The following is a 27501-nucleotide window of genomic DNA, read 5'->3' on the forward strand; positions in this document are numbered from 1 at the left end:
AATAACTCTCCTCCACATCTTCCCCAGTATTTGGTGTTGTCAGTTTTTGGATTTGAGGCATTCTGATAGGTGTGTGGTGGTATCCTATTTTGTTTTAATTTGCATTTCCTTAATGATATATGATGTTGAAAATCTTTTCATGTGCTTATTTGTCATTGGTATATCTGCTCAGGTGAGGCATTTGTTCATAGTTTAGCTCATTTTTTACTTGTTTGTTTTCTTATTGTTGAGTTTTAAGACTTCTATGTATATTTGTTTTTTGTTTTTTTGTTTTTTTTTATTTACTTTTGAGACAGAGAGAGACAGAGCATGAACGGGGGAGGGTCAGAGAGAGAGGGAGACACAGAATCCGAAACAGGCTCTGGGCTCTGAGCAGTCAGCACAGAGCCCGACGCGGGGCTCGAACTCATGGACAGTGAGATCGTGACCTGAGCCGAAGTCGGATGCTTAACCAACTGAGCCACCCAGGCGCCCCAAGACTTCTATGTATATTTGAAGAAAAGTCTTTTATACAACTTCTATAAAAATTTTTTGGCAAATATTTTGCAGATATTTTCTCTCAGACTGTAGATTGTTTTTGCATTCTTTTAACAGGATATTTTGCAGAGTAGAAGTTTTAAATTTTAATGAAGTCCAACTTAATCAATTTTTTCTTTTATGCATCATGCTTTTGGTGTTGTATCTAAAAAGTCATTGCCAAACCCAGTGTCAACTAGATTTTCTCCTGTGTCATCTTCTAGAGTTTTTATACTTTTGCAATTTACATTTAGATCTATTATCCATGCTGAGTTGTAGTTGTGAAAGTTGTAAGCATCTTTGAGGCTAAAGAACTGAACAGAGATTCAGTAGCTGCAGGGTGCTAGGGACGCAGGATGGAGTTAGAGATTGGTAAAGGTGGAGAAAATGTCTAAATGCAACAGACCTTTAGAGGAAACCACAGAAAAGCCTAAGTATCTAAGCTTTAGCTTAAAGCCTAAAATATCTAAGAAGTAATGGCAAAAAAGTAAATCATCTTTAATAAAGCCTAAAAGCAAGCCTAGACAGGATTAAGATGATCTATTTGCACTATATCTATGTACCAGAAGACAACTTAACTGGCTCAAGAAAGAGATAGTGTTATTCCAAACCTTTACATTTTTAATGCACAATGTCTGGCATCCAGTAAAAATTATTAGGAATGCTATAAAAAGGTCCACATAACCAAAAAACCATAGTAAAAGCAGATGGTAGAAATATCCCCACAGATGGTTCATATACTGGAGTTATCAGACAGAGAACTTAAAATAACAATAATTAATATAGTTAAGAAAATGGTGAAAAATATGGAGAATTTCAACTGGTACTTAAAGCCTCTTGAAAGGATCAATCGGTTATTTGGAACTGAAACAAATTATAACTAAAATCAAGAAACAAATGCATGAATTTAATAAGAGATTAAACACATCAAAAACAGTTTAGAAGTCATATAAGTAGAAAGTATCAAGATTAAAGTACAAACAGAAAAGAATGAAGAATACAGAACAAGGATAAGAATATATAGAACATGGTGAAATGTTCTAACTGTGTGTAAATCTCAGAAGGGAAGGAGAGAATAGAATAGTAGCAATATTTCAGAAAATATTGGCTGAGATTTTTCCAAAACTGTTATAAGGTATAAAATCACATATAAGAAGGTGCAAGGATCCTAGGTAGAATAATCACAAAGAATGTAATGCTTGGGATCATCATAGTCAAAGACTCTCCCGCAGCTCCCCCCCCCAAAAGAATCATAAAAGCAAACTGAGAAAAATAAGATGTTATTTTCAAAGGAGCAGCAACTGACTTTTCAATGGAATCAGTGGAAGTCAGCAGGCAATAGATTGATACCTTTAAGCTGTTGAAACTATCTATAAATTATGCTAGAATTCTAGGAGCACCTGGGTGGTTCAGTCGGTTTGGTGACTAACTCTTGATTTTGGCTCAGGTCATGATCTCATGGGTTCATGAGTTTGAGCCCAGAATCAGGCTCCACGCTGCAAGTGCAGAGCTTGCTTGGGATTTTCTGTCTCCCTCTCTCTCTGCCTCTTCCCCACTCACTCTCTGTCTCTCTCAAAATAAATAAACATTAAAAAAATTATGCGAAAATTCTATAACCAGCATAAATATCCTTCAAAAGTAACAAAGTTACCAAAATAAGGACATTTTCAGCAGCTCCCCTCCCTCAGCAAAAAAGCTGAGAGAATGTATTGCGGGCAGACTTTCACTTAAAGAAATACCTAAGGTGGTTGTTCAGAGAAGAGAAAAATGGCCCAGATGGAAGAACAGAAATGCAGAAAGGAATAATAGTACTGAGAAGGATAAATATGTGGCTATATAAAAATGAATGTTGCCTTTACAAAATGATAATAATAATTCTTCGGGCTTAAAATATATAGAGAATGAAAACTATGACAACAAAATGATTTAAAATGTGTAAAGTTCTTTCATTGTTTGTGATGAGTTAAAATTACTAATTGCAGAGAGACTCTAATCAGTCTAGAGTGGATAATGTAATCTCTGTGGTAAACACTCAATGAGCAAAAGCTGCATAATCAGGAAAGCAATAAGAAAAAATAAAGAATAAAATAGTTGAGTCATTTAAAAGAAGAAAAGAATTAGTAAATGCATTAGTAAACTGTGAGATAAGTCAGAGGAAAGCATCAGGAATGAGGTACAGAGGGATGCCTGACTGGCTCAGTTGGTAGAGCGTGTGACACTTGATCTTAGGATCGTTAAGTTCGAGCCCCACATTGGGTGTAGAGATTACTTAAATATAAAATATTTTTAAAAAAGAATAAGGTACAGAGAGGCAAAAGGGTGCAAATGTATAGAAGAATATAGGAGGCATAGTAAATAAAGTGAAAAGGTATTACATATTGTCTAATATATGCATAATTATGGTTGTAATTCCAGAAAGAGAGGCAAGAGAGAATGGGATAGAAACAGTGCTTGGAGAGATCACAGCTGAGATTTTCCCAAGGTGAAAAGTGCTCCCCAGCCTCAGAGCAATCTCCGCTGATGTCCACTTTCTGGTATTCTCCTCCCATGTGTAGCTTCCTCCCACCATGTAGAGGGCTTAGTTGTATAACAATAAGACGCTGGAAATGAGGGAGTGTGACTTCCAAGGCAAGGCCAGAAAAGACATGAGCTTTCTCTCTTGCTCCCTCAGATTGTTTTCTCAGGGAAACTACCATGTCTTGAAGACACTCAAGCAGCCCTATGGAGAGACCCATGTGGCAAGGAACTGAGGTCCACAGCCAGCAACCAGTGTATGCACTTGGCAGAAATGAGTAAGCTACCTTGGAAGCAGGTCTTTTAAGCCTCATTAAACTTTCAGATAACAACATTCCTGGCTGACATCTTATATATAACCTCAGGAAAGACCCCCAAGTCAAACCCAGCAAGGTAAGCCACTTTGAAATTTCTCACCTACATGAGCTATATGAAATAATAAATGTTGATTGAATTATGCCACTAAGTTTGGAGTGATTTGCTATGCACAAACAAACAACAAATACAGATAGCTGAGCCTGGAAGTGGAGTCTTGCTATAACAAAAACATAAAATATGGAGTAACTTTGGAACTAGGCAGTCAGTGGTACCTGGGTTAGGGAAAGCATGAAGACCCTTTATGTGTTTGTTATAGACACCTGATGGCCTTCAAGGAGACAGCAGGTGAGGACTTAAATGAAAGTGAGAAAAAAGTCTCCTGAATGTTGAAAAAAGTGGATTCTAGTTGTATGGAAACAAAGTTTAGCAAACAGTTGCCTATAGTAACATGGAAGTTAGAAAATATACCAGAAGAGCTATGTGATCCAGCTAAGGAGAATTTTCAGGCCAATATTGAGAGTGCCTTCTTTCTTCTTAAAAAAATATTTATTTATTTATTTATTTATTTATTTATAATTTATTTTCAAGTTAGCTAACATACAGAGTATATAGTGTGCTCTTTGCTTCGGGAGTAGATTCCCATGATTCATCACTTACATACAACACCCAGTGCTCATCCCAATAACTGCCCTCCTCAATGGTCATCACCCATTTTCCTCTCCCGCTGCCCTCCCCATCAACCCTCAGTTTGTTCTCTGTATTTAAGAGTCTCTTATGGTTTGGCTACCTCTCTGTTTGTAACTTTTTTTTCCTTCCCTTTCCCCATCGTCTTCTGTTAAGTTTCTCAAATTCCACATATGAGTGAGAACATATGATATCCATCTTTCTCTGACTGAGTTATTTCACTTAGCATAATACCCTCTAGTTCCATCCAGGTTGTTTCAAATGGCAACATTTCATTCTTTTTCATTGCTGAGTAGTATTACATTGTGTATATATACCACATCTTCTTTATCCATTCATCAGTTGATGGACACTTGGGCTCTTTCCATAATTTGGCTGTTGTTGATAGTGCTGCTATAAACATTGGGGTACATGTGCCCCTATGAACAGCACTTCTGTATCTTTTTTCTTAGAGTAAAATATAAGAGGGGAGACATGAGCCAAAGGTAAAATATTTTTAAAATCTGGGGGAGAAGAGTCAGAAATCATTGAATTAAAAACTCCCAGCCTCTCCAAATGACACAAAATGCTAAAATTAAGAAATAGCTTCCTAGCAAGGTTCAAATTCAAGGCACTTTAAAAAAACATGACCTAACAATGGACTTAAAAGTATTACTCTAAAAACCTTTTGAAGGTCTCAGATGATGTCTTAGTGACATTCAGTCAGAAGATAGGGGTTATATGAAACTTAAGTGTGTTTCCCCTCAACAGTATCAGCAGAAGCCAAAGGTAAAGAAGGGCTTACCTCAGACAGATTTGTGGTGTGTCTTCTGTCTAATGGAGTAAATTCCAATAGCATCCACAGCATAGCCACAAAGTTATAAAGATATTTGTATTGGCAGAAACACCATTAACTTGGACTTAATCAGAGACAGTAACAAGGAAAAGAGCCTTTGGATTCTGAAACTTTTATAAGCAGGAAGCAAACTGAGGAAATCGTGTGACCAAAAATAGTGGTATGTTTCATAAAAAAGAAAGATAACTCAAATGTAAGAGCCAAGAGCCCAAATGGAGGAGCCATGAAACAATGTGAATCATGTCTGTGCAAGAGTGGAAATGAGTTCTAATCAGAGATCTTCTAAACTTTGCCCAGTGAGATTTCAGAATTGCTGTGGACCATGTGTTGTGCTCATTTTCTCCTTTCTGAACAAGAGCTTGTATAGCAGTTATCCTCTGCTATACCAACCATTCTATGTTTGGCATGGAAGGGGCAGATAACTTGCCTCTGTAGTTCACATGACTTCAAATGAAAAGGAGCAGTACTCAAGGGGATTGTATTAAGAACCTACACTCATGACTCATGCACACCTGGACCTGATCTAGATATAGAATTTTGGACTTTGAACTCATGGTGTAATGAGATGAATCTTTTGAGAATGAGTATGTTTTGCATCTGAGAGCAAAAGAGGGCGGAATGTGGTAGCCTGCCACCAAGATGGCCTCCAGTGATTCTTGTCTCTCACCATTAACACACTCATGTAGTCCCCTCCAACACTGAACGTAGTTGAATATATAACCAATAGGGTGTTATAGAAATGAGGGAGTATGACTTCTGAGACTATGTCATGAAACACACTGTACCTTCCATCTTGTGGTCTCTTGGATCACTTGCTTTAGTGGAAGCCAGCTGCCATGCCAGTAAGGGCACTTAGCTAGCCCTATGGAGAGGCCCACGTGACATTACATTGAGATTATCTGCTAATGACCAGCATTTTTTGCTTACTAAGCATTTGAGTGAGACACCCTGGGAATAGATCCTTAACCCTAGTCAAGCCTTCAAATGACTGCAGTACTGGTAAGTCTCCTGACTGCTATCTCATGAAACATCCAGCTAGAAACATCTAGCCAAACTTCTCCTGGATACCTCACCTACACAGCCTATATGAGATAATAAATGTATTTTGGTTTTGTCTGCTAAGCTTCAGGTAATTTCTTGCATTTATAAATAGCTCATACATGAAACATTTCTAAAACTGAGGGTTTTTGTATTTAAAAAAATGAGCAGGATAAATATAAGAAAGAAAATCATACTAAACACATAAGAACTGACTGCTGAAGTCCGAGACAAAGGAAAATTATCTCCTTACAAAGATTTTAAGACACATTAACTTCAATGAAACAAATATTGGATAGATAGCTGTGACTTTGCAATAGGAACAATGGCAGCCAGAGACAACAAAGATAATTTCGGGGGTGCCTGGGTGGCTCAGTTTGTTAAGCATCTGACTTCAGCTCAGGTCATGATCTCACAGTTCGTGGTTCAAGCCCCACATCAGGCTCTGTGCTGACAGCTCAGAGCATGGAGCCTACATCAGATTCTGTGTCTCCTCTCTACCCCTCCCTGCTCCTGCTCTGTCTCTCAAAAATAAAAATAAACATTAAAAAAATTTTTAAAAGATAATTTTGATATAGTGCAAGAAAGCAATGACCAACCTAAAATTCCATACCAAACAAAAATAAGGTGAAATAAATATATCTTCAGAAAAAAACCTGAAAAAAATTAATCACCAGCAAATCCACTTAAAAGACATAATAAAGGGTATTTCTTGTAGGCAGACGGAAAAAGATCCCAGCTGGAAGCTTGGAGTTGCAGGACATTAGAAAGCAAGAAATTTGAATCAGTTATAAAACAGTAATGACAATGTACTTGGGGGGTTAAAATGTAAGGAGAATTAAACTACATGAACAAAAATAGCACATAAGTCAGGAGAGATGGGATTGAATTGAGATAAAATGTTCTCTATTCGTTGTCCAGAATAAGAATAAAGTACTAATATACAGTAGACACTAATAAGTCAAGAGTGAATAAAATAAGCTATAGATAAAGCACTTAAAGAATAAAGAATAAATTAATACCAATCTGTTAAAAGACAGAAAATAATAATAAAACAATCAATTCAAAAGGAGAAAAGAGAACACAGAAAAGGTAGGACACATAAAAAACAAATACACAGTAAATTTAAATTCACAAAGGACCATGAGAATACACAAGAATTTGAAAGAATAATAAGGGAAAGTAGAAAGAATTTCTCATCATATACCAAGACATATATACAGTATTAAGAGAGTGTTCTTTTGATATAAGTATAGAAAAATAGAACAATTGGCCAGAAGACAGCCCGTAAATAGAACACATTCACGTGGATACTTGATAAAGGAAAAAAAAAAGTTCTGTAGAACAGTAGTGAAAGGTCTGTTTTTTCAATAAATATTGTTAGATATCTTGATGGGAAACACGGGGTGCCTGGCTGGCTCAGTGGGTAGAACATGCAAATCTTGATCTCAAGGTTGTGAGTTCAGGCCCTGCATTTGGGATGTGGAGCCTACTTAAAAAAAAAAAAAAAAAAAAAAGAATCATGGGCCTCGATGGCGAACAAATGAATCAACTACTTCTAAAAGTACAAATTAAGCAATAACACTTCTAGAAAGTAATATATGAAAAACTCTTCTTTTTTGGGGGAGGGAACACAATTTTTTTAATTGAGATATGATTGATATATAACATTATGTTAGTTTCAGGTGTACACCATAATAATTTGTTATGTGTATATATTGCGAAACAATTGCCACAAAAAGTCTAACATTTATTACCACACATAATTACACATTTTTCTCTTTTGATGAAAACTGTTAAGATCTACTCTCTTAGAAACTTTCAAATATTCAATACAATATTATTAACTACAGTTGCCATGCTGTATATTACACCCCCAGGACTTATTTATATTTTAACTGGAAGTTGTACCCTTTGACTGCTTTCATCTACTTCGCCCAGTCCCCGACCCCCATGTCTGACAACCACAATATGTTGTATCTGTGAGTTTGGTGGATTTTTTTTTTTTTTTAGTCCCACATATAACTAAGATCATGCAGTATTCGTCTTTCTCTGTCTGACTTACTTCACTTAGCATAATGCCTTCAAAGTCCATCCACGTTGTCACAAATGACAAGATTTCCTTCTTTTTAATGGCTGAATAATATTGCATTGTATATGTATACCACATTTTCTTTATCCATTCATCCATTAATAAACACTGAGGTTGTTTCCATGTCTTGGTTATTGTAAATAATGCTGCAATGAACATGAGGGCGAAGATATCTTTTTGAGTTAATGTTTTCATTTCCTTCAGATAAATTCTCATAAGAGGAATTGCTGGATCATATGGTAGTTCTCTATTTCATTTTGGGGAGAACCTCCATACTGCTTTCTATAGTGTCTACACCAACTATATTCCCAAAAAAAGTGCGTAAATGCTCCCCTTTCTCCATATCCTCACGTAATTCTTAAGCAACATAAAAAGACCCTAACTCTAAAATTGGACTACATTAAAATTTAAAAGTTCTGTTCATCAAAAGATACCACTAAAGGAAATCCTACCATTTGTAACAACATGAATGAACCTGAAAGACATTATGCTAAGTAAAATAAGTCAGTCAAAGGGGGTGCCTGGGTGGCGCAGTCGGTTAAGCGTCCGACTTCAGCCAGGTCACGATCTCGCGGTCTGTGAGTTCGAGCCCCGCGTCGGGCTCTGGGCTGATGGCTCGGAGCCTGGAGCCTGTTTCTGATTCTGTGTCTCCCTCTCTCTCTGCCCCTCCCCCGTTCATGCTCTGTCTCTCTCTGTCCCAAAAATAAATAAACGTTGAAAAAAAAATTAAAAAAAAAATAAGTCAGTCAAAGAAGGATAAATACTGCATGGTTCCTCTTATGTGAGACATCTAGAACAGTCAAACATATAGAAGCAGAGAGTAGAATGGTGGTTACCATGGGTTGAGGGGAATTGTTCAAGGAGTATAAAGTTACAGTTATTCAAGATGTGTAAATTCCAGAGATCTGCTGTGCAACATAGTGCCTATAGTTAATAGGACGGTATTAAAAATTTGTTGGGAGTGGATTTCATATGAAGTGTTCTTACAACAAAACAAAACAAACCACAAAAGAAACACAGAGAGACCTTTTAAGGTTATGGATATGTTTATTACTTTGATTGTGGAGATAGTAACATGAGTGTATACATATGTCCAAACTCACCAAATTATATACATTAGTTGAGTGTAGAGTTTTGTATCCCAGTTATACTTCAATAAAGCTGTGGGAAAAGGGAGACTGAAAACAATCCATGGAGGATGAGACTATACTCATGACACATTCCATCTACAAAGAACTCATATCCAAAATACTGTGTCTAAAGAACTCCTTTAAATCAATAAGACATACAACTAAACAGGAAAAAATGGCCAAAGACTTAGACACCTCACAAAAGAGAATCCAGTTAGCCAATAAATATATATATATAAAGGTGCTCAACTCATTATGAAAGGTAGAATACAAATCCAACCACAATGACGAGTATTAGTGTACCTATGAAACCACTAGTACTCTCATACATTCCTGGTCAGAATACAAATTAGTATAATCACTTTGGTGATGATATGGCAAAATGTGCTAAAAATAAATATATATGGGGCACCTGGGTAGCTCAGTTGGTTAAGTGTTGGAATCTTGACTTCAGCTCAGGTCATGATCTCATGGTTGTGAGATCAACCCCCAGTCGGACTCTGTGCTTAGTGTGGAGCCTGCTTGAGATTCTCTCTCTCCCTCTCCCCTTGGCCTTCCTCAACTTGTGCTCCCTCTCTTAAAAAATATATATATACACAATCATATGATGTAGCAGGTCCGCTCCTACATATATATCTAACATAAATGTGTGCATATGTGCGGCAAAAGGCATGTATAAGAATGTTTATAGCAACATTATTTGTGATTATCCCACACTGGAAGCTAACTGTCCATCAGCAAGAAGGATAAATATATCTTGATATATTCAGACACTGTAATAGTTCACAGTTATTTAAAAATTACTATATGTTTGCAAGAAAATGGATGCAAGAAAATGGATAACATGTTGAATGAATAAATTCATACAAGTACACATCATACTGTGTGATATCATTTATATAAGGTTCAAAAATGAGGTGGCTAATTTACGGTGAATATAAGTCAGGAAAGTGATTAGTGCTTGGTAGGGGAGAGTGTGTAGAGACTGGGAGAGGCTATGAGGGGGTTTCTTGGGTACTGACTTTTTTTTTTTGCATCTGTGGTGATTATATAGGTGTTTTTGCTTTGAGAAAATTCATTGCACTATACGTCTGTGATTTTTCTACTTCTTCGTATTAGAGAAAGCATTTTGAATGAACTCACTCTTCCTAAGACAAGGACTACAGAAAGACACCAGTTCTTGGCAGCCATGTTATGGCACGTGCCCTGACAGCAATTGCTGGCTCTGCTACTTCCTTATCCCTGGGGAATCATGTTTTCCCTGGTCTCCAGTTGAGTTTCTTACTTTTCCACCAGATCAGCAATATTTTTAAAATGGTTTTGAAATTGAGGTAGCGTTTTTCAGGACTGGACAGGGAGATGCTTCTCTACACATATAATTTACGAAAACATTGTTTCAGAAGATGTTAAATCATTTGAATTCCGAAATCTATTTTCTCTGAAGGCAGATTCAATATGACTTTATGAAAACGTTGGTACTTCTTCTAGAAAAGCTGGCCATTGAAATATGATTCTATCAAAATACAACTATTACTACAAATGTGACTATGGAGCTTATGGTGAAAACACTAGCTCTGCAAAAATCCTCTCTTTCCAGACATAGGCGCTGCATTAAGATATTGAATTAAACAAATGTTTGTGTAATCTCCATATTCCTCCAGAGGAGAAAGGAAAAGACAATCACTGTAGTTTTTATTTTAAGATTATTACTCCAGGTCAAAGAATTTTCTTAATGACTGGAATATGAACAGGGCAGCATTAAAATCGATATAGATAATTTTCTGTGGACTCTTATTTACTTGAGATAAATTAAAGAATATTAAAACTTACTGGAAGTGTTTTCTTGGAAACAAAATGGTAACAGTACTACTAATGAAAAATATAGTCTCAGAGTCATCAAATAGAGATGGGATTATTTGGCCATGTAGGAGGATAGAAGAAAAGATTTGACATGAATTGTAACTACCTTCTCACTATTTCCCCATCCTCATATACAATCAGAGATATTTAAACAGCTGGAAAAATGTACACAAAATATACCTACAACCTAATGATGTCACCAATGACACATGGTTTTTAGGATTTCACTTTCCAAAAATCGCTAAATGTTACTTCATTTTCTGTTTTTCATTTTAAATCAAATTTTTATCCCTTTTGGAGTAGTGTTTAGGTATTTTTCAATAGCTTATTATTAGTTATTGCTCAAAAATGTATATTCAGATGATAGGCAGGTTTAATGTTAATAAATTTTTAAAATTGTGTTTTGCATGCTGTTTTATAACAGATGAAGTATGTTTAATATTTAGTTTTCCTGTTTTCAAAATTTCATTGATTTTGAAAGTTGTAAAGAAAATATTCATCCTACTATCCATATTTCAGTGTTATGTGTAGTGAAATGCAATACTGTTTATAGTGTCATTTTGTCCTCATTTTGGAATCATTAGGTTGCATGGTATTGATTCTAGGATATGTGTTAAGATGTTCTTCATGTCTTAAATTGTGTTCAAATTTTGTAAACACCCCATTTGTCTCTTCTTAGCTTTTAAATGCTGGAATGTAAAATTAGACCAAGCTTGCTGATTTCACTATTCAAATCTGTATCCTTACTAATTTTTTTTTCTGCTTGACCCATCAGTTTCTAATAGAGATATATCAAAATCTTCCTCTATGATTGTGGATTCCTCAATGTTTTTCTTTTAATTGTTAGTTTTTGATTTATAAATTCCAATCCTCTTTTGTTATGTATAAGTTTAAGATTGTGTTACCTTCTTGGTGGATTGTTCCTTTTACTATTAATATATAGTGATACTTTTACATTTCTTTTTTTTTTAATTTTTTAATGTTTATTTATTTTTGAGAGAGAGAGAGAGAGAGAGAGAGAGAGAGAATATGAGGGGCAGAGGGGCAGAGAGAGAAGGAGACACAGAATCCAAAGCAGGCTCTGGGCTCTGAGCTGTCAGCACAGAGCCCAACGTGGGGCTTGAACTCACAGAGTACAAGATCAACACCTGAGCTGAAGTCAGAGGCTTAACTGACTGGGCCACCCAGGCGCCCCTAGTTTTACATTTCTATATAGCTTCTATCTTTAAATTCTATTTCAGACTCATTAATATTTTAAACCTATCTTCCTTTAGTATTTTCTTAGTGTATCTTTCTATCCTTTACTTTCAAACTTTCTGTATGGCTTTAAGTTTTCTCTTGTAAACACCATAGAGATGGTATTTATTTTTGTGATGTATTCAGAAAATCTACCTTCCGATATCTAAGCTTGATCATTGAAATGATTATTGATATACTTAGATTAATTTTTGTTTACCATAGTACTTGCATTTTCTATTTATCAACTTTTACCATTATATCTTTTTTTAAAATGTTGAATTGAACACCTTTACTGCCTTTTGATTCCTCTCTTGGTTTGGAAACTATAGAATATATGTCTATTCTTTTAATAGTAGCCCTTCATTTTTAAAGTACATGTATAAAATTTTCTGATAATATCTGTAATTACTCAGTATTTCTATTTTCTGAATATAATATGACTTTATTCATTGAATACCAAGCCTAACTCCAAATCCTGTAATTGTATAAATTTCCAGCCTCAACTTTTTTCAAAGATAAGAAAATGTTTTTTTAAAGAGTTCATTAATTTACAGACATATTTTGTAAGTTTCAGAACTCACTGTTTTCGTTAAATCTCATACCTTCCCCCAGGTTTATTTATCTTCTGGTTGAAGTTCATTCTTTTAATAGTACTTTTGTGGAGGATATATGGGGAGTAAATTAACTCAATCTTCATATGATGGCAAGTATCTTTATTTTGCCCTCATTATAATAGTTTACCTGGTTATGAAGTCTAAGTTGATAGTCAATCTCTCCCTCTTTTTTTTTTATAATTTTTTTTAACGTTTATTCATTTTTGAGAGACAGAGAGAGACAGAGCATGAGCGGGGAAGGGGCAGAGAGAGAGGGAGACACAGAATCCGAAGCAGGTTCCAGGCTCTGAGCTGCCAACACAGAGCCCGATGCGGGGCTCGAACTCACGAACTGTGAGATCATGACCTGAGCCAAAGTCAGACAGACGCTCAACTGACTGAGCCACCCAGGTACCCCAATAGTCAATGTCTCTTAATACTTCAGAAGGTTAAGCTATTGTCTTACGGCATCTACTATAGTATTGAAAAATTTGTCATTAGTCTGTCATTCATATTTAATCTGTCTTTTGTAGTTGAAAATTTTAAACAATTTTCTCTGTACTTTTGACATTCTTAAATTTCACTATGGTATGCCCAGGTATGTTTTTTTATTTATCCTACTGAGTGCTTGTAGTACATTGTAAAATGAAGAACTCTTACATTTCTTCAATTCAAAAAAAATGGGCAGCTTTTGTCAGTTCAAACGCGGCTTTTCTACCATTAACACATTTGCATACTTCTGGTACTTTTCTAATAGATATGTGTTGGAGATAATCTATCTCTGTGTATATTAACTGCTCTTTCATATATTTTAATGTATTTAACCCCCCTTGCTGCATTTTGGGAAAATTGCTCAGTGCTATCTTCACATTTATTCTCTTTTCTATCATAGCCACTATAGACTTTCCCCAGGCTGTCACATATTATTTCAATGGCTATTCCAGGATAGTTTAATTGTATTTTTAATTGATGCTTTTTATTTATTTATTCATTTTTAATTTTTTAATGCTCATTTATTATTTTGAGAGAGAGAGAGATTGAGAGAGAGATTGAGAGAGAGCAGGGTCCAGGCTCTGAGCTGTCAGTACAGAGCCTGACTCAGGGCTCGAACTCAGAGACTGCAAGATCATGACCTGAGCCAAAGTCAGACGCTTAACCGACTGAGCCACCCAGCCATCCCTAATTCATTCTTTTTAAAGAACTCAATCTATTTGAATTTCATTTCTTCCTGCTTCATAATTCTTTGCTTATTCTTTTTTTTTTAATGTTTTTATTTATTTTTGAGAGAGATAGAGAGCAAGTGGGGGCCGGGGGCAGAGAGAGAGAGAGAGACAGAGGACCCAAGACAGGCTCTGTGCTGACAACAGACAGCCTGATGCGGGGCTAGAACTCACAAACCACGAGATCATGACCTGAGCCAAAGTTGGTCACTTAACTGACTGAGCCACCCAGGTGACCCTTGTCTTTTCTTTTTAATAACATTATTCCTTCGTTTACCTTTTTGAGGCAGTTTATTTCCCCCCAGAGTGAATTTGCATCTGAAGTTTGATTTCATAGATTACTGTCATAGCATTAGATTACTTTATGCAATTTGGAATTTAATTTAATTCAGTGGGAAGTTTATCTTTTGTTTGTTATTCCCCTCCCCTCTCCTGTCTCTCTTCCCTGTCTGGTTATTTTGAAGCTGTTTTTCTCAGCCTATCCAGCCCATGGTGAACAAGATTTTATATTACAGATTGTAGGTCTTCTATACGATTGGGACTGTCACAATTCCCTATAGAGCCAATGGAGAATTTTGTTTTGTTCCTGGGTCTTCCTGGGCTTTTCTTGTTCTTTCTCCTGACTTACATTTCCTATTTCCTACTTTCTGTATCTTCCTCTTTCTTGTGAGGAAGCAATATTTTAGAGAAGCATTACTTTTTTGGTAAAGAGTACAAGAGAGGTAAATTTGGGAGAATTTCCCTTTCTGAAAATGTTTTGAATCCACTCTCGTGTTTAATTGATAGTTTGACTGATTATAGAACCCTGTGTTGGAAAATCATTTTTTAAGTATTTAGACTTTGGAGGTGTTACTCCATTGTGGTCTAGCTATTTGTGTTCTCGTTGAGAAACCTGACTCTATTTTTATTCACAATCTTTTGTATGTGATTCGCTTTTCCTTTCTGAAAGATTTTAGGTTTTTTATATTCTGAATTTTACAATGATATATCTTGGTGTGGTCATTGTGGTGGGGATTCAGTGAGTAAATTCAGGATGTAAGTTTATGTCCTTCAGTTCTGTGACAAGTTTCTTGTATTATTTATTTAATAATTCTTTCTTGTTTCTCTTTTTTTCATTTTCTAGAGCTGCTATTAATTGAATGTTGAATTTTAATTTTTTATGTTTTCTATTTTTTAATTCTGACTTTTTTTTTCTATTTTGGAGAGACTTTTTACAATTTTATTTTCAAAACTATACTATTTTACAGCATACTTTAAATTTTCAAGAGCTCTTTCTTAGCCTCAGGATATCCCCTTTTCACAGTATTTCTATTCTTTCATAGATGCAATAGCTTTTCTTATTTATCTGAGGATATTATAGTTGCTTTTGTTTTATTTTGCTTTCTTCTCCTTGCTGCATCAATGCTCTTTCTTCAGAGTTACTTTCCTGTTTTTGTTTTTTTTTTACAAAAAACAATCTATATATTTTTAGAACCTTTTCTTGAATTTCTGCTTATCCTTGGCTCCTTAAAGTTTATACTTAAAAGTGAGGCAATTAGGGACACCTGGGTGGCTCAGTCAGCTAAGCATTTGACTCTTAATCTCAGCTCAGCTCTTGATCTCAGGGTCTTGAGTTCAAGCCCTGTGTAGGGCTCCACACCAGGTGTGGAGCCTACTTAAAAAATAAGTAAAAGTGAGGTGATTAATTAAACATTTACTGGATTGGTTATTACCCATTGGACTTTATTTTGGAGTCTTAGAGTTTTATTGGCAAAACCCTAAATGTTCATCTCTATGAGTGTTTTTCTTGAATTCTATCATTTCACCAGAGGGGAAAAAGGCAGTGGTATAATTTCATATTGGCCTCTTTTTCATTTAAATCTTTTGGATCTTTGCCTTTGTTCTGAGAGCCAATTTGCATATTCCTGGTTTCTTGAGTTTGAGAAACATTGTCCATCTTGGTGATAGGATTAGTTGAAGTGAAGACCTATTCTCCATGGACACATTTCTTACTTTCAGTTGACTTACTTGGTAAATGCCAAACTGTCAGGATAATGTCTTCCTTTTCTGTTGTGGTCCAGGTTTCCTCACCTGTTAGGAAATCTATGAAATAAAAAATAGCTTGTTATGGGGTCTCCTTCAGCTTCTCTCTTCACTTTATGCCAACTTTAAAAATACTTTACTCTGGAAAATGTAGAACTATAATGCTGTAAGCAATTATAAGTATATAAATAGAATTCTGCTGTTATTTCTCAGGTGGCAATTCACTTAATCCCAGAGTATAAATCATGATTGGTTTAAATCAGTCACAACAACCCTGTTTTGCTTTGCCATTCCCTTTGTTCTAAAGGGGAATATAGGACTCAGTCTTGGCCAGGGAAACATAAGAAGGTTTTTGGAAGAGATTTTTCTCCCTGATAAGAGAAGACAGAACTTTTTTGCTTCTGTCTTTTAATATTTCTACATTTTTCAATGATTTCTTGTTCTTGCTTTGTATACTATCTTCCCCAGTATCTTTAAATATAGTTAGCATGTTTATTTTATTTTATTTTATTTTATTTTATTTTATTTATTTTTTTATGGTAGGCTTCTTCCTTAGTTTTCTTTTCTTTTCTTTTTTTCAATATATGAAATTTATTGTCAAATTGGTTTCCATACAATACCCAGTGCTCATCCCAAAAGGTGCCCTCCTCAATACCCATCACCCACCCTCCCCTCCCTCCCACCCCCCATCGACCTTCAGTTTGTTCTCAGTTTTTAAGAGTCTCTTATAGCATGTTTATTTTAAAGTCTAGTCTGTTTTAATTCTTTTCAGATGGTATATGTTATTTGGTTTGATACCTTTCTTTTGGTTAATTTTTCTTATGAGTCTTGGGAGCTTGAGTTCCTCTTTCAAGTGATGTGTGTTTGGGTCGGATGAAAAAACTGAACCCTAGTTAACGTGTGCCCATTAGTGTGTGTCCCTTGGTGTGTCAATTAATATGAGAGGAAAGAAAGAACCCCAGAGCTGAGAGACCACATGCCCCAAACCACTGCTGAACACTGTTGCCCACCCAATCAGCCCATTACATCATGAGCAACTTTTTCCTTTTTGTTGATTAGCCTTCAGTTCACCACAATAATTCTTGTTATTGCCTTCCTTTCCTACTATTAAAGAATTATTTAGTTTCTCTGAACAACAGCAAGGCAAGTCAAACATTTCTGAGATGATTTGCTCTTAACAGATAAGATTTCTATCCGTTTTCCTTTATCGCTACAGTGATGATTCAGTTATCACTAAATTGAGATATTTTTGACTGAAAATGTAAGAGGTAGGGAAAACAGGTATAAATGAAGGCTTTTTGGGGGGAAAACTGAGTTATATGATCCCTCTATTCAAACTTATGCCTGAGGACAGAGGCAGGTATTTGTATCCTCTGGCACTAGGAAGACGTTCTGAAATATTTATTGAACCTGGGCCACTTTTGTAATTTATGTTGTGATAGTGTCATCTATCTCCTCCATCTGTCTGAGGCATTCTGAATCTATTCTTATATCAATCCTGGCTCTGGTTTTGTATGTTCATCTCCATGCTGTCTTCTGTGTTTTCAGCTTCCAATTGATACCTTTCCATATATATCTATAACGTTTTCAAATAGAGCTTTTCCTTCTTCCTTGCATTTAATACTTTCCTCTTAAACAAGTTATGCTTTTCCTATTGCTGCATTATACTCTTTACTCCTACTCTATCCTGGCTCTCCAGGATTACCTCACTGCCTTGGAGAGTCCTGATATCAATAGAAACAAGGCACGTAAAGCTAATTTAAATGAGTTACTGTTTTTTTTTCCATCTTCTAAAAAAAATTTTTTTTAATGTTTTTATTTATTTTTGAGACAGAGAGAGACAGAGCATGAGCAGGGGAGGGGCAGAGAGAGAGGGAGACACAGAACCTGAAGCAGGCTCCAGGCTCTGAGCTGTTCAGCACAGAGCCCAACGTGGGGCTCGAACCCACAGACCGTGAGATCATGACCTGAACTGAAGTCGGACGCCCAGCTGACTGAGCCACCCAGGCGCCCCTTTTTTTTCCATCTTATAATTGTTTCTCATTTACTTCATCAGGCATTCTAGGATATACTGCAAATATTTACATATCCCCTTAACTTCCACTCCCCCAACAAACAATATTAACAAAACATAAACATCAACGTTAATACAACTTCAGGACCACTGAGGCACTATATATAGTAGTATTAAGGAATATGTTTATTTAAAACAAGAAAATCTGGGGTTTTGTTTTTGTTTGAAGGGAGAAGTTAGAAAAATTTGCAGGTGGATGCAACTTGGAAATTTTAGAGTAATGATTCAGATGATTTACTCTTACAAGTTCTTAAGTGTAATTTATTGATGTTAACATGGTCCGGTGTCACAGGTCTCACAGAAATTAGAGTTACCCTTAAAAAAACTTTCCAAAGCAATCAAATCAACTTATATAGTATTTAATCTCTACCAAACAGCACGCACACACACACACTCCAAAAAAAAGCCTTATACTTCTTTATTCTTTTAAAACATCAAATAATGAAATGTACTATACTTATGAAAGTATATACAAAATAGCATATATAACATATATGTGTACCAGATTTGTTTTTTTAAAAAGAAATATAATTAACAAGCATTACATTTCCTCTTTTTATTCCTCTAAAGACTTGAATTATCTGTGCCACCTGCTCTCTTGCCCGCAGGATACAGCGATTCTTAGAAAGAATTTGATGTGATTGGGGATAAGGAGAAATACCCTAAAATATTTCGGTATAGTTTATATAGTTTAATGTTCTTCATTGATGAAGATAGTATCCACTGAAAGAACTGAGAAAGAGTGACTATATCTTTAGTAACAATTTAATAAAAATAGCAGCATATCTAAAGTCTTAATCATCTAGGAAGTATGAGTTGAGAGGAAACTGGCAGGGATACCTATCCTAAAAAGATCATCACCTGTTATATTTGAAATCCCAGTTTTGGAATTGCTCTGTTGAATCATTAAATCTTTTAGATATTAAGAATCTGCTACTGAACGAGTTACTCCTTGAGAGATCACATCTTATTTATTAGAAGCACAGTTTCTAGCGCATGGTAAGGGGTTCAAGAACATATCTGCTGAATGAATATTAAAGAACAACCATGCAGAGGACTTTGGCTCAACTCAACTAACACTTGTTTGATGGCTTGAAGATAGTAATCAACCTGTGGTATTCTTGACCAGAGAGTGGGACCATTTTAAGCTAGATTACCAGGTTCTTGGCATCTTTATTTTTTCAATTTTGGTTGTACTTGATTATATTATTGGAAGTAGGGAGTCTGGACTTGAGAGATCAGCAAAAAGGAGAGAGCCTTTTTCAGAGACTCTTGCTCTTTAAATATTATTTAATTCTTTAGTTACAATTGTAACAGCTATCCTTTATATAATATTATACAATACTTATGACATACCAAGCTATCTACAACTAAAAGCACGCTGTTTTTGTAAATATACTGTATATATTTATGTAAATATATGTATATATAGGCTTATTGTAATTTTATTACAATATGGCCTTACCTATGATTCAGAGGTGTGAATCCCTAAAGTGAAATGTAATTCCCACTTGTATACTATTTTTTAGGAGAAAATTTCACTGTCTTGAAGTGATCTGCTTCCTGACACAATCACCATTATTTATATATTTAAAAGGAGAAAGAGGTTTGTAATCAAGATGGAAACTTTGTGACTATCACCTCCATCATCACTTCTACCATGGGTACTGTGGGCGCCATGGAGTTGATTTCTGTCTTCAATCTACCAACTGTTATGTATTGCATAATTCTGTGCAACTCAGAGATTAAGTGCCCTCAGCTAGTAAATAGCAGATTTAGGTGTTCAGAGGAATCAACAATTTACAGCATTAAATTAACTCTATCCCCAATAACTATCCTTCTCAACTACAAAATATTTTCTTAAACTATGATTCCATTTTCTCTGCTTTGTATTCTTTCTTTCTCTCTCTTTTAACATCTTCTTTCCTTCCTTTCTGTTTTACTCTTTTTTTCTGTGCTAACCCAATGTTCAAAATCCAAAACGTGGGCAAGAAAGTGGGTGGAGGTTGTATGATATGGATGACGAAAAAGGGAAGAGAGAAGTTTGTGGTTGAATGATACCCTATTTACTTAAAAAAAAAAAACTCACACATATTCCAGTTCTTCCATATCATATATACAGGTGTGCAATGTTTTCAGATGAACATATATGTACAAGCAAAAATGAAGTTAATAATGCAAATACTGTGGAGGAGAGGGGTGCAATTTCTTAATTTGAAAAACAAAAAAACAACAATTACATCAAAACACAAAACAAACAACTCTATTATCTTCCCAGCTATCATCTTTTTTGCTATTAAAAATAAAAACTCCTGATCCTTTCTTTACTCTGTGATATGTATGCGTGTGTGACTTGCATGCAAATGAAGACCAGAGAGAGGGGGATGATGTTTAATGCAAAATAAAATCCATTTTGTAAACATGTTCTCTATCTGATAAGGGCCTCCCTTTTGGTATTTACAGAAGATTTCTCCTTCTGTATTTTATACAGGCATATGAGTACAAGATATATAAGTACATCTAAGGTGGATTACTGCTCATTTGCGTTTTCCAGGAGGCATCGTGCAGACCAATAGACCCAGTGATAAGAAATTTCCTTAAGGACAAGGAGGATTCCTCAGTGTGCTTTTTATTAAAGGATGCACAAAATCTTGTGTCTGGCTACAGGTTGACATTTTCAAAGCATACTCTAAGACAATAAAAAATGTTTATGATAAACATTAAATTTTTTTTTCAATGAAGACAACTCGATTGCAGTTTCACTTTTAATATTAATATGTTGATGTACACCTCTGCCCCAGATTTTTTTACAGTGTTTGCTATATATATATATATATATATATATACACATTATATATATGTATATATATATGAAGGTATATATATGTAAGTTTATAATATGTAAAAAGTGAAATTAATAGGTCGGCTTTCAGAAATGCTCTACAAGAGACAAGGGGAGCCATTCCGGCCTTTGGGAAAAACCCAATCATAATATTAATTGGCCTCTTTGTCCAGCTCAGTTGTGTGATGTTGTGGAAGGATTCCTTTGATGGGAATGAAATCTCCCTTGTTGTAACGACAGTTTTCAGATCAATTATTATATATGTGCACGTTTGGAGTTCAGTATGTCTTCCTGAGGGTCTTGGGCAGCTTCCTTCATTGATGTGGGCTGCAATGGCTGCTAAAACCTGGGAGTCAAAAGCAACGAGGAGGAGACGCCATTTGCAAAGCCGGAAATGATTAAAATCTCAGGGTTGAGACCATTCCCAGTTAGTAAGGGCTTGCCAAGACCACAGTTCCTGCTTCTGGTGTCTACTCTGAAGAGCATAGAGTAGAGGTTTGTCTACCCCAACATGGGCAGTAGGATCTCTGCAGCTGCTGGAGAACACAGGGGGAGGGTGAGTCACTGGCGTGGCAGGCATCGGGGAAGCGCGCTAATTTGAGAGGTCAGCGGCAAGTCCAGCTCAATGGCCTAGTCTCGCCAGGCTAAGGCGCGAACCCTGCCGGCCTCCGTCCTCTTCCGCTCGCTTCAGGTACTGCCCGGCGGATCCCTCCGCCGCAGCGTGCGCTACCGGTAGCGCCGCGATCGGCTTTTCGGCAATACCCGGATGGAAGCGTAATGGCCGCCATCGGGGACTCGCAGGCAATGGGGACCACGACAGGTATTCCCTATGAACGGGGCCGCTCAGACTTGTTAGGATGCCGGGACTTCTAGATGGCCAGCCAGGGGGCAAAGTGCGAGTTTGTGGGGGTGTCAGGGTCCCCTGAACCGGCTCAGGGATCCGCCTCTCGTGATAGGAAGCGCCTGCTAAATAGTCCCGGCTATTCAGCGCTTCCGCCTAACTTGCCGCAAAGTTTTTCTAGAGAAGTGGGCTCTTTTACCCGGCGCTCCTGCAGGCTGCTAGAGCTAGCCTTCTGTTTCTTAGCTGGGTTTGCACTACGTTCGGACTCTTTGAACTCCACACTCTCCCACAGCTTAGGAGCTGGAGCGGGAGCGCGGCGACAGTGTGCCTCCGCGCGCCCGAGGGGAGCCGAACCCCGGAGGAAGGGGCGGATCGGGCGCGGTGTTTGGGACGGAGCGGGGCGCGCGGCGCTCGAAGCACCCACTCGGCGCGTTCCGGGGCTGGTGGAGACAGCATGGGCAGTCCTGCGGCCGCACCCCTCGAGCTGTAGATTCGCAGGCCCACGGCAGCCCGACTCGACGGCGTCCCCATTGTGGGTCCAGTTTGTGGTCATTGGAGGTCTTTTCTTGCAGATACGCACAGCTCTCTGGCGCGCGCTCTCTCCTCCAGAGTTGGCCACAGGCGCCCTTCCTTGCAGACCCCAACCACACCCAGTGGCAGATGGATTTCTTTGTAACTGGCTTTCTCACTTGTAGGGTCCATTTTGAGTCTATTCTTAACATGGTGTCCTCATTGTCAAGTAGACAGTCTCTTCCTAGATGGATATGGTAATGGAATATATGTAGGGTGAATGTATATGAGGTAAAATGGTGTAACTTAGGAAGAGCAACAAAACAGATGTGGTAGCTTTAAGGTTCAGAATACAAAAGTTTAGGCTCAGTTTTCTTTTTAGGTTTAAATTTGGGGCGTTTAGTGTTTGTGATCTATTTTAGTGAAAACATTCGTTTAGTATGTTTGGATATCAAAAGTCTAAAAAAACACCAGAAAAATAAAATAAGTCAATATTTAAGGAATTCGTAAGAATGCTTTAACTTTGTGTGGCTGTAGCAATGGTGAAACAAGACGCCAAACTGTACATCAGGGTAGGAATTTCATTAACTAGAGCGTCTGTGTGTTAGGCCTAGTTTACTGTTTGTTTGTTTTTTTTTCCTTTTTTCTTTTTTATGCAGCAAGGGATCGGATTTGAGTGTACTCTAAAATTAGTATCCTCAGGTTGAACAGATAGAAACCACTTAAATCGATGCAATGGAATACCCTGACCTCTTTTAACTGCAAATCCGTAGAAATGGATTATCTTTCAGCAAAACTATATGTTTCTGATATTCAAGAAGAAAGGCATTGCATTGTATTAACATTTTTCAGGCGTTAGCATTTCATGAGTATGGTAAGCGTAGTAGACCCCGTTATTTTTGTTAAAATCCTCATAAATAAGATGATCCCCAGGTTTAGAAAATTGTTAACAAAAGGGAACGGAGGGATAAAATAAAAGTATCTAACCTATATTGCACATCCAAATTTTTCTTTATTTTTTGCAGTGAAAGTAAGTATAAATACCAATTCAAAACGTTTTAGATATGGTTTTATGGAAGGGTAAAAGGATCAACAACCATGATGAATACCTACTATGTGCATTGATAATGTATGAGCTTTTAAATGGTTGAGATTTTTTTATCATCACACTTAAAATCCTATCCTATTCTCTGGTAATAGTATGTTGCGGTCCCAAGTTTTTATATCTTGAAGCATTCCAGAGGATATATTTTAGCATAAATACACAATTTGACTTTAAAACATACTTTAAACATGTCATTTAATGTACTTTTATTCTTTACTTTTCTGTTTGGAATTGTTCTTACTGAAGCAATGTTTGCTTTAGATCACTTAATACAACTTTTTTTTTGATGATAAAAGACTTGAGGGTTTTTTTGCTCAGTTCCTTTGGGTACTCTACTAAAAGTTTTGTGATAAAGCACTATATAAGCAGAAGAAAAGAATTGTAATAAAGTTGAAGTTTTTATTAATTATCTGATCCCAGGTGTGTAGAGGCTATGAATGTTTCAGTTCTACATGGGGTATTGACTTTACATGGTCAGCAATATACATGGGATACTAGCACAATGAGTATTAAGAGGTAGTATTTGGGTAGTAGGATATCTGGGGTGGAATCAGATCTAGATTGTTCTAAGATTGTGATATTGGGCAAGATTCATTTTCCTGATCTTGTAATAAATGAATTGGATGGAGTCTGAGCTCCCTTCTAAGCTTTGGGTTTTCTGATTTTTATAAATTTATGATGTTATCATGGAGTAGCAATGATGGGTTATTTGCCTAAGGGCAGAGAGGTTTTTTTGTTCCTTTCAAATTTAAACACATAAGTTGAATATGAAGCATAATTGAATCACGAGTATAAAAAACATTTTACTAACAGTTTATGCAGTCAGTTTTAAACTCTTGGTCTTCATTTCCAGATATCATCTCTTCTTTTGACCACTGTTCCTGATTGTGGCTTTGTCCAAGCATTAAATTGCGTGCCTTTTGTTCCTTGAAGAAGGAGGTATGGTAAAGATTGAAGTATTACAGTATGTAGTCTATTAAGCAGTAAGTTAATATGTTTTGATATGGGACAAAAAAATACGAGTTATGAGTTTTCATAAGTTATAGTTTTATGTTTGGCTTAAATAAAAAATACAGGTTTCCTTTTAATGTTGGCAGAAAAGGTAGTTTTGGTTTCCTAGTTTGTTATTTAACATTTCATTAGAAATCTAAAGATAATTTAAGCTGTATTTTTCTAAACATAAAGACAACATTAAGGGCTTCTGGGTAATGAACGATGGAGACATATATGGTAGGAAGATGTTTTGAAGTTGTATAAATGACCAGAAGAGTGTTTGTGTTTTGCTCTGGTAAGTGTAAAGTAATGCTCCTAAAAAAAACCCCCGATATTTATATCATGATTAACGGCATCTACATTATGAATCAGGAAAGATATTTGGGAATCACTGTGGAGTTATGACTTCAGGCAATCATCTGAATATCCTGGTGTGAACAAAAAGAAGGGGGAAAATCTGCCATCGAATCCATGGTATTGTAAGGAAAGCTTTGCAAACTCAGTGGAAAATATTGTACCCTTGTACAAAAATACAGTTTATCTACCGTGGAAGCACAGTTTTTCTTGCTGTTTGTTTTGGGTAGGTACTGGGATACCACAGTATTATAATTCCCCTCACCAAATGCAATAAGTATACCCATAAATATAACTCTAAATTAGAAATAAGATTATGTACGGGACACCCGGGTGGCTTAGTTGGTAGAGTGCCCGACTTCAGCTCAGGTCATGATCTCACGGTTCACGAGTTTGAGCCCCATGTCAGGCTCTGTGCTGACAGCTCAGAGCCTGGAGCCTGCTTTAGATCTCTCTCTGCCCATCCCCAGCTCACTCTCTCTCTCTCTCTCTCTCTCCCTCTCTCAAAAATAAATAAACATTAAAAAAAATAAGATTATGTATATAACTACTAAAAAAGTGGAAGAGGACTATACCAACTGAAATTATTACTTTACTTATCATAACCATGTTTTGCCATGAGTTTTACTAGCAGATGGTTTTCTTTTCAGGGTCATTTTTCACAAAGGCAGGAATGTTTTATTTTATTAGAAGTTAATATCTAACAACTACAGTGAGTACAAAGCAACAAAGCTTAGATACCAGGTTATTATTTATGTTCATTTATATGTGTAATTTCTTCCTACATAACAATTGTTTGACCTCTAACTGAATTAGGTTTGCATGGGTACTGTGTTGTTTTCTGAATAAAGTAAATGCTGAGTGCTAAGAATTTTCTTTACTGTGTTTGATCCAAAATTCTCAGAAGAAGTTACACAATGAAGAGTGAAAACTTCAAATGTAATGAAGTAAACAAGAGGCTGCTGTATGATGACTTACCAAAATGATTTGGATTATTCCATCTTGAAAAATTGTGAGCAGAGTCTGACTAAATTTTAAATTTACTTTTTATTTTTTTAAGTTTACTTACTTATTTTGAGAGAGCACGTGAGAGAGAGAGCATGCAAACAGGGAAGGGGGCAGACAGAGAGGGAGAGAGAGAGAATCCCAAGCAGACTCTGCACCTTTGCAAGGAGCCTGATATGGGACTCGAACCCATGAACCATGAGATCATGACCTGAGCCAAAACCAAGAGTCAGGCGTTTAACTGACTGAGCCATCCATGTGTCCCTGACTAAATTTTAAAATCGTGATCGGTATGACTGCATGAAATAGGTATCAGAATTAAGTTGCATGACTTGAAGCTTAGGATAATTAAGTAGGTCTCACATGGGTCTTATTTTAAGAAGTGGTAATAGCCAAAAACAAATATTGGCTTTGTGGAAAGTCTAGTAAGTGCAAAATGTGGTAAAATCGTCACCAATTCCTAATTAAAATTGGGTTGTTAGAGGTTATAGCTGGTAGAAAAAAATTAGACATATATATGTTTTTGTTGGCCTTGAACAATGTGGGGGTAGGTAGATTTCCAATTCCATGCAGTTGGAAATCTGTGTGTATTCTTTTGACTCCCCTAAAATTTAACTGCTATAAGCCTTCTGTTGATTGGAAGCCTTACTGATAGCATGAACAGTTGAATAACACATACTTTGTATATGTATTAGAGGCTGTGTTCTTAAAATAAATGAGGATAAAGTAGGCTAGAGAACAGAGAGTGTTATTAAGAAAATCATAAGGAAGAGAAATATATATTTGTAGTACTGTATTGAAAAAAATCTGTGCATGAGTGGACCTGTGCAGTTCAAAGCTGTGCTGTTCTAGGGTCAGCTGTATGCTAATTTGCTCAACTCCGTATGTCTTCATTTGGGGAATCATCTCTTCGCCTATCATGTGTGGTTGATAGGCTGCCTGTCAGTCGTATACTCTTGTAACCCAAGCCTAGTCATCCCTATTGCAACAGTGATTGCGTATTGATCCAGCAGAGCCAATTAGAATCCTGTGACATTGATGTATGAATGCTAGGAGAAAGATGCTCCCTTTTTTCTGAAGTTATTAATCTGGGTGTTAGTAGGATTCTTATTAATTAATTCAGATTAACTCTTATTAATCTGGGTGTTAGTAGTAGGGTGTTAGTGCATTCTTTCCCACGTGTATAAGAACCCCATCTGTAGTAGGAGAAAGTGAAACCATAAATAAATGGGAGATAGGTTGAGGTAGCATGCCAATTGCAGTTCCAGGGACTGTGGTATGAGATATCTATGGTTTTCTTTTGATTCTGTCAGCTACCCTGGTCCTTTCCAGTCCCATGAGCCAAAATTTTATATATAAATTAGTTTGAATTGGATTGCAGCAGAAAATGTTCTGATGAATATTTGGCCCTTATGAATTTAAGGTCTATAGCTTCAAGTTGACCACGTCCATCTACAGTTTGCCCTTTTTTTCCTCCATACATATTATGAAGAATGCCCACTATTCATTCATCATTCATGTATACATTTAGTCCTTCATTCAGCCTACAAACATTTGTTGAGTGTCTACTATGTACAAGTATGTGCAGCTGCCTGGATAGTCAAGGATTGTACCTACTTGCTGAGGATGATGGACTTCCTTTAATGTAGCACATTTTTATATACTTAGGTTACACAGGTCAACAAGAGTGTGTTGAGAATAATCAGTGCTGTGCTC

General features: G+C 36.5%; 2 protein-coding genes across 5 annotated transcripts in view; both read left to right on the forward strand.

The window, feature by feature from the left end:
- Positions 1–21850, forward strand: part of LOC125147610 (uncharacterized) — a 40326-nt gene extending 18476 nt beyond the window's left edge. Inside the window, exons 6-7 of the mRNA XM_047824677.1 lie at positions 3188–3308; positions 21669–21850. Coding sequence (XP_047680633.1) covers positions 3188–3308; positions 21669–21850 — 303 coding nt within the window. The remainder of the gene's footprint in view (positions 1–3187; positions 3309–21668) is intronic.
- Positions 21718–27501, forward strand: part of ZNF518A (zinc finger protein 518A) — a 28295-nt gene continuing 22511 nt past the window's right edge. For 2 of the 4 annotated variants that reach the window (XM_047825573.1, XM_047825575.1), the window contains exons 1-2: positions 21718–21797; positions 24287–24372. The gene's annotated coding sequence lies outside the window, so the exon portion shown is untranslated. Of the gene's footprint in view, positions 21798–21970; positions 22351–24286; positions 24373–25570; positions 25793–27501 lie in introns of those variants that run through there. The other 2 variants (XM_047825572.1, XM_047825574.1) reach the window with 2 other exon arrangements.

This window comes from Prionailurus viverrinus, chromosome D2, assembly GCF_022837055.1.
Source record: "Prionailurus viverrinus isolate Anna chromosome D2, UM_Priviv_1.0, whole genome shotgun sequence".
Classification (NCBI taxonomy): Eukaryota; Metazoa; Chordata; class Mammalia; order Carnivora; family Felidae; genus Prionailurus; species Prionailurus viverrinus.